The 13,564-nt window shown below is 49.0% G+C and overlaps 1 protein-coding gene across 1 annotated transcript in view; it reads right to left on the bottom strand.

Moving 5' to 3' along the window:
• Positions 1–13,564, bottom strand: part of SREBF2 (sterol regulatory element binding transcription factor 2) — a 159,761-nt gene that overhangs the window by 124 nt on the left and 146,073 nt on the right. Inside the window, exons 17-19 of the mRNA XM_075321885.1 lie at positions 3,111–3,296; positions 2,915–3,026; positions 1–2,708 (exon numbers count right to left, since the gene is read on the bottom strand). The exon at positions 1–2,708 is cut by the window's left edge and continues 124 nt beyond it. Of these exons, the coding sequence (XP_075178000.1) occupies positions 2,488–2,708; positions 2,915–3,026; positions 3,111–3,296 (519 nt within the window). The 3' untranslated portion in view covers positions 1–2,487. The remainder of the gene's footprint in view (positions 2,709–2,914; positions 3,027–3,110; positions 3,297–13,564) is intronic.

Raw genomic sequence — 13,564 nt, 5'->3', positions numbered from 1 at the left:
TAACACTAAAAAAAATGTTCTTACAGTGCAGAATTGCTATGCATATAATGGAAATAATAGCAATTTTAGGGGTAATAGTGTCATTTCCTCTCCTAGTGAATCAAGTGGCCAAGTTGGGTACATTTGGTGTACTACATGAGACAATCAGACTTCCTTTGTTGAACAGACGTTGCTTTTTCTATTCTGTCTTCTGTTTCGTGTCTCAGAGGAATGAACAGGGACAGTGACACTAATTTAGAGTCTGATTGTGGGTCACACATAAGTCGGAGATCAGAACGAGCCACTGCGCTAGGTGAGGAAATGACTGATCACCAGTATCTCGTGTGCACGGCTATAACATTTTTATGAGCGTTCTACTAGAAGAACAATTGACGTAAACATTTTACGTTGGACACAAAAAAAATAAAGATGTTGAAAAGCGGTAACTAAATATGTTAAAAGTATAAAGGGCAGGGAGATGAAGTCTCATTAGTGGACAATGCCCTACATTTTATTAATTTGTTTTAGAAAAGGTTGGATGAAATTTTACATCTTGGGGAACTTCGGTTTATGTCCCCCTGGTTTTGGCTTCTACCCATATCTTGGTCTCCCCAATTTCTTGTCTATATTATCAGTTCCACATACTAGAAGCAGTCCCATAAAGATACCTAGGAGGGTAAGCGCAGAAGAGAGATGTCAGATTCCGCTCTTCTTGGAGCAGAGGCACAGTTCAGAATGCAGCCAAGCAAATCTGGTGCTTTCTGAATGCCGCTCCACTACTGCGTAACATATCCCACACACTATGCCATTAAGAGCTACGGTTTCCACGCTTGCCATAACGCTGCCTAAAACCTTCTACATCTGCTCTAAAGGTTTCTAGATCGATATATCTAAAAGGATTTGAAAAATAGTAATCTAAAAAGGGAAGGCTGTAACAAATTGGATACAGTACAAACTCTGATCTTTGTTAAACCTTTGGTCTGATGGCATACTATTAGATAAGCAAATTTAAAAAAAAAAAAGTTTCTCAAACTCTTAAAATTGTGAAAACTGGAAAGCATGTGTAAAAACAAGCAACTTTGCGTTTTACCTCATTAAAAATATCCCGTTCTCCAGGACAGGAATTTTTATTTTATAGCAAACAGCTCATTGTGTGGGTCACCGGCCATCCTGCAGTTTCACACATTGGTGTTCTCCACATTCCACATTCCACATTCAGCATTCAGTGGTCCAGTCAGGGCTTACGTCTAGACCCCCCCCTTCCAAAAAAAAATTCAGTCATATGCACAGACGGGGCCAGTGACTATAATGGTGCATATGGGGTAACTGTGTGCTCTGTCGTGCACTATTTTCGGGCATATACGCCCACTAGAGGTGCACATACAGACACAGTAAAACTATAGCTGAGTGTCCGCCTCTGGTAGGTGAATATGCCAGAAAAGGGTGTATTACACAGCACGTGATGATTCCGTCTGCAACATTATAATCATTGACCACATCGGCACATTTGCACAAATCCCATTTTGTGAGGATCCTGACGTAATCCCTGATGGGACCGATGGACATTGAAAAGAACAGTGTGAAAGGGCCCTGAGGGCGACCAGTTACCTAGGTAAGGAGCTTTCACCACTGGTGGGCTCCATCTTTACAGCTTCACATTACTCTAAAGCTGGCTGGATCTGGCTTGCTTCAGTCCCCCCCCTATTCCTCTTTCATGCTGCAGAGGTGAAACTACCGCTGCAAGCAGCATAGGAAAGCCACAGTTTAGACCAACGCCAGTGTTTAGGCCTTTAGGAGCGCACCTTCCCCGGAAAAGCAGAGAAGGAAACAACATGAGAGCACTCCCGTAAGAGATTATAGGTGAACCTGTGGCCAAGGTAAAGACACCTTGCTGTGCATATGTTCAGGCTTTTGATCGTCTTCTAACGGCTACATGTTTTCAAAGACATGAAGGGGCTAATTAATAGAAGTGACCTGACTAATCTTCAGGTAGAAGCCACTCACTAATTTATCCATACAAGTAAATAACAAAAACAAAAAAATGCTGGGGACAAAGACTCTGAAAATTAACTTACAGACAGAAAAAAAACAAACAAAAAAACAAAACCAAACCACCACCGGTGTTTCCCTGAAGCATTTTCTGCACAAAAAATTGCTGGTTCACCCAAATTTGAAAGACATGTACACGTACCCCTATAATGCAGATGTATAATGTGTGTTCAATTGGCTTGCATTGAAAAGTGCTACAAGATTGGAGTTGTATATTCTGTCAATGTGGGCCGAGATCAGCAACGCGAACCTCATGGGAGCACAAACTGCATGAATAACGTATCTGATGACCATTTAGTCCTGAGGATGGTCCCTTCCTGAAGAATATGTTTAGCACAGAGATGGCTCGCAGGTTTTCTGCAGGGCATTAAAAAAATGCTGAAAAGCATCGGAATAACCTGTATTTACTTGTGGGTGATATTCAGTAGTTGATGTCAGACCAGAAGAAAACGGTGGGTCTCAAGAAGCTGCCATGGCAGTGCCCCCACTGAGCTTAACCATCATCTGCTGGCAATCGTGATATGAGCGCCTGTCGCCCACCTTCTCCAAAGTTCGTGCAGCTTCAGCCAACATTACTGCTCTCTGGCCGGGGGAAGATAGAAACGACAGGGGGAGGTGGCGACAAGCCAGGAGGATGGCTGTAGCTCGCTCTCTTTGCCCTGGTAATGATTCCAGGTCATCTGGAAAACGAGAAACATAATAATCAAAGCATAGTACTGAAAATACAATATAGAAATTAGACAAAGGGAAAGTGTCATTAGAAAATGACCTACTGTGTTTTGTGAGCACTATTGGAGGGGCACGTAGCCATTTCTCCTACCCGCAGAAGGAGGGCACTGTTATTATCTAGCTAAGCACTTATATAAGTGTGTATAGAGATCAATACCTGGCTTACTGGTATTTGCCGGGCGTTTCTGAAGGCTATGCTGCAATAACTGGTGTGTACGAGTGGGACTTGCTCCAGCCATAAGACGAACCGTGGCTTCATGCAGGAACAACTAGAATATAACATTTGCATTAAAAGGTCACAATATATAATAATTCCCCTCATTTTGACACAATAGCACTATGATCACGCATACCTTGCATTGTGCAGGTTTAAAGGTGAGGGCCAATCTGCGAAGACTGCTGAGGTCCCGCTGGAATCCGGTCAGTACGGATGTGGAAGCGTGTACTGTGTCTCCGGACGTCTGGGGGGAGCAGGCCTGCTTCTGCCATAATGAGGTCCTCATGGAGAGCAGGAGGTCACATAGCAGCAGCTGCAGAACCTGGAAAAGGATCACAGTCACATCAGAAGCAGAAGGGTTTGTCATCCTCACGCAGGGGACCACACCGATCTATATGCCTCAAGACATCATAAAGGAAGGACCCCAATTAACCCCTTCCCGATCAAGCAATTTTTGCACTTTTGTTCCTTTATCTTCCAAGAGTCTTAACTCTTATTTTTTATGGACAAACATATAGGGCTTGGTTTTTTTGTGGGAACAGTTATAATTTTGTATGTCAACAATCATGGTACCAACTGGAAAAGGGGGAAAACAAATTTCAAGTGCAGTGAAATTGTGAAGAAAAACTCCACACAATACTATAGAGTCCATTGTTAGGTAAAACATTTTTTGTTTCTTTTTGGTGAAAAAAAAAAAAAAAAAAATCTCGCTGGTGTTGCCATTCTCCCAAAGTCCTAGAACATTTTCATTTTTCAGTCCACGGAGTTGTGAAGGCGTTCTGTGATACGGCGAGCGTGAATTAAAGTCTGGTGGTGCAGAAGAGGATGGAGCTGCGCAGGAAACAGGTGAAGACGGAGACTGGCAACTATTTTAACCCCTTCATGCTCAATACACAGATATATGTGGGCTCAGAAGCAGAACCTGCTTCCCAGAAGCCAATAGCCGACTATATTATATAGCAAATATCTGCATCTAACAGCAGGGATCAGTGAACCTACCTATTGCTGCTGGTAACCTATTAAATGCAGATTTCAATCACTGACAGTGGCATTTATGAAATGTGATACAGTCTGCAATATAGTTCAGGCACCCGTCGCCCCAGTAAAAAACAGGCCTCAGAGTTAGGGAACATTGCCTGAGCAGAAGGAAGCAACTGGTTTTCCAGGATAACCTTGTATGCGGCTTTAGTCATACGTCCTTCGCAAAGTTTAATCTGCCCAATTCCAGCTTTCCTGAAGCATCCCCAGATCTTCACTGATCCTCCACCAAATTTCACAGTGGGTGCAAGACACTGGCTTGTACGCCTCGCCAAGTCTCCATCTAACCATTAGACGACCAGGTGTTGGGGGAAGGCTGAAAATTAGACTCAGAGAAGATTACCTTAACCCCTTCACGACCGGCCGATTTTTCGCTTTCCGTTTTTTTTTTCCGCCATTCTTTTTCTGAGAGACGTAACTTTTTTATTTTTCAGTCAATATGGTCATGTGAGGGCTCATTGTTTGCGTAACGAGCTGTACTTTTAAATGAAACCAACAGTGTTACCATATAGTGTACTGGAAAACAGCAAAAAAATTCCAAATGCAGAAAAATTGCGAAAAAAGTGCGATCGCACTATTGTTTTTGAGATATTTTATTCACTGTTCACTATATGGTAAAACTGATGTGTGGGTGTGATGCCTCAGGTCAGTGCGAGTTCGTAGTCACCAAACATGTATAGGTTTACTTTTATATAAGGGGTTAAAAAAAATAACGGAAGTTTGTCCGAAAAAAGTGGCGCACGTTTTACGCCATATTCGTGACCCGTAGCGTTCGCATTTTTCAGGATCTATGGCTCAGTGGCAGCTTATTTCTTGCGTCTCAAGCTGACGTTTTTAACGGTACCATTTTTGCGCAGATGCTACGTTTTGATCGCCTCTTATTGCATTTTGCGCAAAAGTTGTGGCGACAAAAAACATCGTTTTGGCGTTTGGAATTTTTTTGCCGCTACACCGTATACTGATCAGATTAATTGATTTTATATTTTGATAGATCGGGCGTTTCTGAAAGCGGCGATACCAAATGTGTATATTTTTTATTTTTTTAACCCTTTAATATTCAATGGGGCGAATGGGGGGTGATTTGAACTTTTAGGGGTTTTTTTTAATTTTTTAAAACTATTTTTAACTTTTTTTTATTTTACTAGTCCCCCTAGGGGGTTATTGCGATCAACAATCCGATCGCTCTTATCTATCTGCTGATCACAGCTATACAGCGGTAAACAGCAGATACGCTCACTTTCTTTTTCACTGTGCTGCGGGCACAGCGAAAGTGAAAGCAATTCATGTGTAGTACAGGAGTCATCACATGACCCTGTGCTACCATGACAACTATCGGAAGTCACGTGATCGCGTCACGTGACTTCCGGTTTCGGGGTGGTAAGTAAAAGTTTACCGCGATCGCGCTTATAATGGCGCTGTCACATATTGACAGCGCCATTTAAGGTGTTAAACGGCACGAGCAGACAACGATTCTGCTCGTGCCTAGCAGGCACACATCTCAGCTGTGAAAATCAGCTGAGATGTGCGCCGATCGCAGCATGCTGCCAGTGGCAGACCGCGGGCAGTAAGGTTATGACCGCTAGAACGTAATTTTACGGCTCGCGGTCGTTAAGGGGTTAAGGCCCCGTCACACACAGATAAATCTTTGGCAGATCAGTGGTTGCAGTGAAAAAGAGAATTTTGTTACTTACCGTAAATTCTTTTTCTTATAGTTCCGTATTGGGAGACCCAGACCATGGGTGTTTAGCTTCTGCCTCCGGAGGACACACAAAGTACTACACTTAAAAGTGTAGCTCCTCCCTCTGAGCTTATACACCCCCTGGTGAGCCAGTCCTAGCCAGTTTAGTGCAAAAGCTGAAGGAGAATAGCCACCCACAAGTAGAACCGAGTAAGAACCGGAACAACCGGAGACTCTGTCCACGACAACAGCCGGTGATAACACACGGAACAAGAAAATTGCCAACAGGCAACAGGGAGGGAGCTGGGTCTCCCAATACGGAACTATAAGAAAAAGAATTTACGGTAAGTAACAAAATTATCTTTTTCTTTATCGTTCCTTTGGGAGACCCAGACCATGGGACGTTCCAAAGCTGTCCCTGGGTGGGAATAAACAGAAAAAACTAAGAAGTAGGCGGAGCCTAACTTCACAAGTGGGCGACAGCCGCCTGAAGGATGCATCTGCCCAAGCTCACATCTGCCGAAGCATGAGCATGCACTTGGTAGTGCTTCGAAAAGGTATGCAGGCTAGTCCAAGTGGCAGCCTGACAGACTTGTTGAGCCGTAGCCTGGTGCCTAAAAGCCCAAGAGGCACCGACAGCTCTGGTGGAGTGTGCTTTGATCCCCAGCAGGGGAGGCACCTGAGTACTCTGGTAGGCGTCCGAAATGGTCGATCTAATCCAACGGGCCAAGGTCGGCTTAGAAGCAGAGAGACCCTTGCGCCGCCCAGTGGTTAGCACAAAAAGAGGTGCACCGCCTAAGCGCAGCGGTGCGAGACACATAGATCCGGAGAGCACGCACCAGATCTAGAGTATGCAGCGCTTTCTCAAAGCGATGAACAGGGGCCGGACAGAAGGAAGGCAAGGAAATATCCTGGTTAAGGTGGAAGGGAGAGACCACCTTAGGAAGAAAGTCCGGATTCGGACGGAGAACTACCTTGTCTTGGTGAAAAACCAAAAAAGGTGACTCCGAGGAGAGCGCAGCCAAATCAGAGACTCTCCTGAGAGAAGTTATGGCAACTAGAAAGGCCACCTTTTGAGAAAGACGATACAAAGAAACCTCCCTAAGGGGCTCGAAAGGGGGTTTCTGCAATACCGTGAGGACCAGGTTAAGGTCCCAGGGATCCAAGGGCCGCCGATAAGGCGGAATGATGTGAGACGCACCTTGCATGAAGGTGCGGACCTGAGCCAGCCGGGCGAGACGCCGCTGGAACAGCACTGATAGAGCTGAGACTTGTCCCTTGAGAGAGTTGAGGGACAGTCCTAGCTGCAGACCGGACTGTAAAAAAGACAGAAGGGTCGGCAACGAGAATGGCCAAGGAGAATGGCCGGAAGAGCGACACCAGGACAGGAAAATTTTCCAAGTCCTGTAATAGATCTTGACGGAGGAAGACTTACGGGCCCGAGTCATAGTGGAGATGACTTCAGGAGGAATACCAGAAGCCGTCAAAATCCAGGACTCAAGAGCCACGCCGTCAATTTGAGTGCCGCAGAATTCGGGCGGAAAAACGGACCTTGCGAGAGCAGGTCTGGACGGTCCGGAAGATGTGCAATGAGGATGACTCGACGGCCCTCCATTCTGATCTTGCGCAGGACTCTGGGCAAGAGAGCTAGAGGGGGAAACACGTAGGACAGACGAAACTGGGACCAGTCTTGAACCAGAGCGTCCGCGGCGAAGGCCTGAGGATCGTGGGAGCGAGCCACGTAAACCGGAACCTTGTTGTTGTGACGGGATGCCATTAGGTCCACGTCCGGAGTGCCCTACTTGCGGCAGATTGACTGAAACACTGCCGGGTGCAGGGACCACTCGCCACCGTCCACGGATTGACGGCTGAGATAATCTGCCTCCCAGTATTCTACGCCAGGGATGTGGACTGCGGATATGGTGGACTTTGAGTCCTCCGCCCATTGAAGAATGCGTTGGACATCCAACATTGCCAGGCGGCTGCGTGTCCCGCCTTGGTGATTGATGTAGGCAACTGCTGTCGCATTGTCTAACTGGACTCGAATGTGCCTGCCCGCCAACAGGTGGTGAAAGGCTAGGAGAGCTAGAAGCACAGGTCTGGTTTCCAGCACATTGATTGAAAGGGCTGACTCGGACGGAGTCCAAGTGCCCTGTGCTCTGTGGTGGAGATGTACCGCTCCCCAGCCGGATAGGCTGGCATCCGTGGTGAGAATCACCCAGGACGGAGCCAGGAAGGAGCGCCCTTGGGACAGGGAGAGGGGTCGAAGCCACCACTGAAGAGAGCTCCTGGTCCGTGGCGACAGAGCCACTGACTTGTGTAAGGAGGAAGGCCGCTTGTCCCAACAGCGGAGAATGTCCAGCTGCAGAGGACGCAGATGGAACTGGGCAAAGGGAACCGCCTCCATGGAGGCCACCATTTGACCCAGCACCTGCATCAGGCGCCTGAGGGAATAACGGCGGGGCCTCAGGAGAGAGCGCACCGCTAGCCGGAGAGACTGCTGTTTGATTAAGGGCAACTTCACAAGTGCCGGCAAAGGTTCGAACTGCATCCCTAGGTACGTGAGACTCTGGGTCGGAGTCAGAGTGGATTTGGAAAGATTGACAATCCACCCGAATTGGGCTAGGGTGGCGAGAGTGAGCGAAACACTCCGCTGACAGTCTGCGCTGGATGGACCCTTGACCAGAAGGTCGTCCAGATAAGGAAGCACTGCTAACCCCTGGAGGTGCAGGACCGCAATCACTGCCGCCATGACCTTGGTGAATACCTGAGGGGCCGTGGCTAACCCGAAGGGGAGCGCCATGAATTGGAAATAAACCTCTCCTATCGCAAAACGTAACCAACGCTGATGTGACACATGCAGATAGGCATCTCTGATGTCGATGGACGCCAGGAACTCCCCTTGGGTCATAGAGGCAATGACTGATCGCAGAGACTCCATGCGAAAATGCCGCACCCGGACATGCTTGTTGAGAAGCTTGAGATCCAGGATGGGCCGGAAGGTACCGTCCTTTTTTGGAACTAGGAAGAGATTTGAGTAAAAACCTCTGAACCGTTCCTGAGCGGGAACTAGGACAATCACTCCGTTTGCCTGCAAGGACGTCACGGCCTGCGAGAAGGCGGCGGCCTTGGAGCAGGGGGGGAGTTGAGAGAAAAAATCTGTTTGGCGGGCTGGAAGAGAATTCTATCCTGTAGCCGTGAGATATGATGTTTCTCACCCACTGATCGGAGACTTGCTTTAACCAAGCGTCGCCAAAGTGGGAGAGCCTGCCACCGACTAAGGACGTGGCTGGAGCGGGCCGAGAGTCATGAGGAAGCTGCCTTAGTGGCAGAACCTCCTGCGGTCTTCTGCGGACGCGCTTTTGGGTGCCAGTTGGATTTCTGATCCTTGGCTGAGGTAGCGGACGAGGCGGAAGGCTTAGAGGATGACCAGTTGGAGGAACGAAAGGAACGAAACCTCGATTGATTCCTACCCTGGGCGGGTTTCCTGGTCTTGGTTTGTGGCATGGAAGTACTCTTCCCGCCAGTAGCTTCTTTAATGATTTCATCCAGCTGTTCACCAAACAGCCGTGAACCAGCAAAAGGAAGCCCAGAAAGAAACTTCTTGGAAGAAGCATCTGCCTTCCACTCTCGAAGCCACAAAATCCTGCGGATAACAAGAGAATTAGCTGAAGCCACCGCAGTGCGGTGAGCAGCCTCTAGCATGGCAGACATGGCATAAGATGAAAAAGCTGAAGCCTGAGCAGTTAAGGTAACCATCTCAGGCATAGATTCCTTGGTGAGGGAATGCATCTCCTCTAGAGAAGCAGAGATGGCTTTGAGAGCCCACACTGCTGCAAAAGTCGGAAAACGCGGCCCCCGCAGCTTCATACACAGATTTGGCCAGAAGGTCAATCTGACGGTCAGGGGAATCTTTAAGTGAGGTGCCGTCAGCCACCGACACAACGGTCCGGGCTGATAGCCTAGACACCGGAGGGTCTACCTTTGGGGAGTGAGACCACTCCTTGACCACCTCAGGTGGAAATTGAAACCGGTCATCAGAACCACGCTTTGGAAAGCGTTTGTCAGGACAGGCCCTGGGTTTGGTCACAGCGGTCTGAAAACTGGAGTGGTTAAAGAACACACTCTTCACTCTCTTAGGCGAGGTAAACTGATGTTTTTCTGCCAAAGAGAGTTGCTCCTCTGATACTGGCGGATTGAGATCCAGCACAGAATTAATAGAAGCAATCAAATCACTAAGATCTGAGTCACCCTCAGAGAAATCGATGGGATACATAGCCTCCGAGCCCCCAGTGAGGCCATCCTCCTCATCTTGAGAGTCAGCTCTTGAGACAGAGCCGTGGGATGGGGAGGGGGAGGAAACCCTGCGCCTTCTCTTAGAAGGACGGGGTCTGGGATCAGATGATGAATCCTCCGTGAGCTCCGATGGACGGAGGTCAGAGGATAGGAGTCCTCTGTCAAGAGTATTAGAGCCACCCTGTGAGGGAGGCTGATGCATATTCATCAAAGCCCTGGACAAAAGTCCCATGGACTCAGCAAATGACTGGGATATGGACCTAGAAAAGGACTCTACCCAGGCCGGGGGTTCAGTCACAGGTGCAGCAGCAGCCTGAGAGACCACTGGGGGTGAGACTACCAAGTTAGAGCAGACATCACAATGTGGATAGATGCTCGGCTCAGGCAGCAGGAGCTTACATGCAGTGCATGTAGAATAAAGCTTTGGAGCCTTGCTCCTTGTGTTGCTGCTGGAGTGGGGGCTTTGCAAAGAATGAACCCCAGGGAGAATATACAGAGGTCCACAACTGGAGACCGGCTGTAGCTTACCAGACCACTGAGCACGGTGTTGTGTGCCCTCCAGATCCCGAAGCACGATCCCCCAGTCGCAGCACCTCAGCAGAGATGCAGAATGCAGGATGTCCCAGAGCAGAGTGAACTCTGCCTGAGAAGAGGGCGTTCCTATAACAGAGCGGGAAGTGGAGGGCTATAGAGACCTGCAGGGAAGGAGGGACGCCCCAGCAGTGGGGAGTGTCCCTCCCCTGTGTAGAACGGCCGCCGGGAGGAGCCGAACCTGTCCCTCTGCATGAGTGACATGCGAGGGCAGGAAAATGAAACTAGGCCTCCGGCGAAGCCGGGGCCTAAATTTAAGCGGCGAGGCCGACAAGCAGGCACCATCGGCGCGGTTTTCAGGCAAAAGCTAGAGAACCCGCCGGAAAAGTTAAAACAATCACATACAGCATACTCTCCCCTTACAATAAAGAACCGGGACCCCCAACATAAACGTCTCAGGTACTTAGCTGCTGAGACGCAGGGCCATGTCCCTGAGGATGAGTGCTCCGGTCCAACAGAATCCTCAAGGAGTTGTGGATGGAGACCGGACCCCTGCCAGGCATGGAGACCATGCTGGCTCCCACTTCAAACCAGAGCCCAGAAGGGAAGGTGAAGGAGCGCGGCATGTAAGGCTGCAGCCTTGTTAATCAACCTTAACAACACCGCCGACACAGTGGGGTGAGAAGGGACATGCCGGGAGTCCAGACATGGACCCGCTTTTCTTCAAACTCTTTCCAAAAGTCAAACAAAATCAGATGAGAATGCATGTGTGGATGTATGCCTCCTGACACAAAGCAATAAACTGGCTAGGACTGGCTACCAGGGGGTGTATAAGCTCAGAGGGAGGAGCTACACTAAGTGTAGTACTTTGTGTGTCCTCCGGAGGCAGAAGCTAAAACACCCATGGTCTGGGTCTCCCAAAGGAACGATAAAGAAATCATGGACATATTGTTCCATTTGTACACAGCCACAAACCTGGCACTGATTGTCCACAATTTCACTGCAAACACAGATCTGCCACAGATTTATCTCTGTGTGTGACAGGGCCTTTACTCTAGAAATTGGGCAGAGTAAACTTTGCGAAGGACATATGACTCAAGCCGCATACAAGGGTATCCTGGGAAAGAAGGGAATTTTGTTTACTTACCGTAAATTCCTTTTCTTCTAGCTCCAATTGGGAGACCCAGACAATTGACAATTGGGTGTATAGCTTCTGCCTCCGGAGGCCACACAAAGTATTACACTTTAAAAAGTGTAAACCCCTCCCCTCTGCCTATACACCCCCCCGTGCATCACGGGCTCCTCAGTTTTGGTGCAAAAGCAGGAAGGAGGAAACTTATAAATTGGTCTAAGGTAAATTCAATCCGAAGGATGTTCGGAGAACTGAAACCATGAACCATTTAACATGAACAACATGTGTACACAAAAAAACAACAGCCCGAAGGGAACAGGGGCGGGTGCTGGGTCTCCCAATTGGAGCTAGAAGAAAAGGAATTTACGGTAAGTAAACAAAATTCCCTTCTTCTTTGTCGCTCCATTGGGAGACCCATACAATTGGGACGTCCAAAAGCAGTCCCTGGGTGGGTAAAAGAATACCTCGGTAAAAGAGCCGTAAAACGGCCCCTTCCTACAGGTGGGCAACCGCCGCCTGAAGGACTCGCCTACCTAGGCTGGCATCTGCCGAAGCGTAGGTATGCACTTGATAGTGTTTCGTGAAAGTGTGTAGACTCGACCAGGTAGCCGCCTGACACACCTGCTGAGCCGTAGCCTGGTGCCGCAAAGCCCAGGACACACCCACGGCTCTGGTAGAATGGGCCTTCAGCCCTGAAGGAACCGGAAGCCCAGAAGAACGGTAGGCTTCCCGAATTGGTTCCTTGATCCACCGAGCCAAGGTTGACTTAGAAGCCTGCGACCCTTTACGCTGGCCAGCGACAAGGACAAAGAGCGCATCCGAGCGGCGCAGGGGCGCCGTACGAGAAATGTATAGTCTGAGTGCTCTCACCAGATCCAACAAGTGCAAATCCTTTTCACATTGGTGAACTGGATGAGGACAAAAGGAAGGTAAGGAGATATCCTGATTGAGATGAAAAGGGGATACCACCTTCGGGAGAAATTCCGGAACCGGACGCAGAACCACCTTGTCCTGGTGAAACACCAGGAAGGGGGCTTTGCATGACAGCGCTGCTAGCTCAGACACTCTCCGAAGTGACGTGACTGCCACTAGGAAGACCACCTTCTGCAAAAGGCGTGAATGAGAAATATCCCTCATTGGCTCGAAGGGTGGTTTCTGAAGAGCAGTTAGCACCCTGTTCAGATCCCAGGGTTCTAGCGGACGCTTGTAAGGAGGGACTATGTGGCAAACCCCCTGCAGGAACGTGCGTACCTGTGGAAGCCTGGCTAGACGCTTTTGAAAAAACACGGAAAGCGCCGAGACTTGTCCCTTAAGGGAGCAGAGAGACAAACCCTTTTCCATTCCGGATTGAAGGAAGGACAGAAAAGTGGGCAAGGCAAATGGCCAGGGAGTAAAACCCTGATCAGAGCACCAGGATAAGAAGATCCTCCACGTCCTGTGGTAGATCTTGGCGGACGTTGGTTTCCTGGCCTGTCTCATAGTGGCAATGACCTCTTGAGATAACCCTGAAGACGCTAGGATCCAGGACTCAATGGCCACACAGTCAGGTTGAGGGCTGCAGAATTCAGATGGAAAAAAGGCCCTTGAGACAGCAAGTCTGGTCGGTCTGGTAGTGCCTACGGTTGGCCCACCGTGAGATGCCACAGATCCGGGTACCACGACCTCCTCGGCCAGTCTGGAGCGACGAGGATGGCGCGGCGGCAGTCGGACCTGATCTTGCGTAACACTCTGGGCAGCATTGCCAGAGGAGGAAACACATAAGGTAGTCGAAACTGCGACCAATTCTGAACTAATGCGTCCGCCACCAGAGCTCTGTGATCCTGAGACCGTGCCATGAATGCCGGGACTTTGTTGTTGTGCCGAGACGCCATGAGATCGACGTCCGGCGTTCCCCAGCGGCAACAGATCTCTTGAA

The sequence above is a fragment of the Anomaloglossus baeobatrachus genome, chromosome 8 (assembly GCF_048569485.1).
Source record: "Anomaloglossus baeobatrachus isolate aAnoBae1 chromosome 8, aAnoBae1.hap1, whole genome shotgun sequence".
NCBI classification, from domain to species: domain Eukaryota; kingdom Metazoa; phylum Chordata; class Amphibia; order Anura; family Aromobatidae; genus Anomaloglossus; species Anomaloglossus baeobatrachus.
This window is presented reverse-complemented; position numbering and strand designations above follow the sequence as displayed.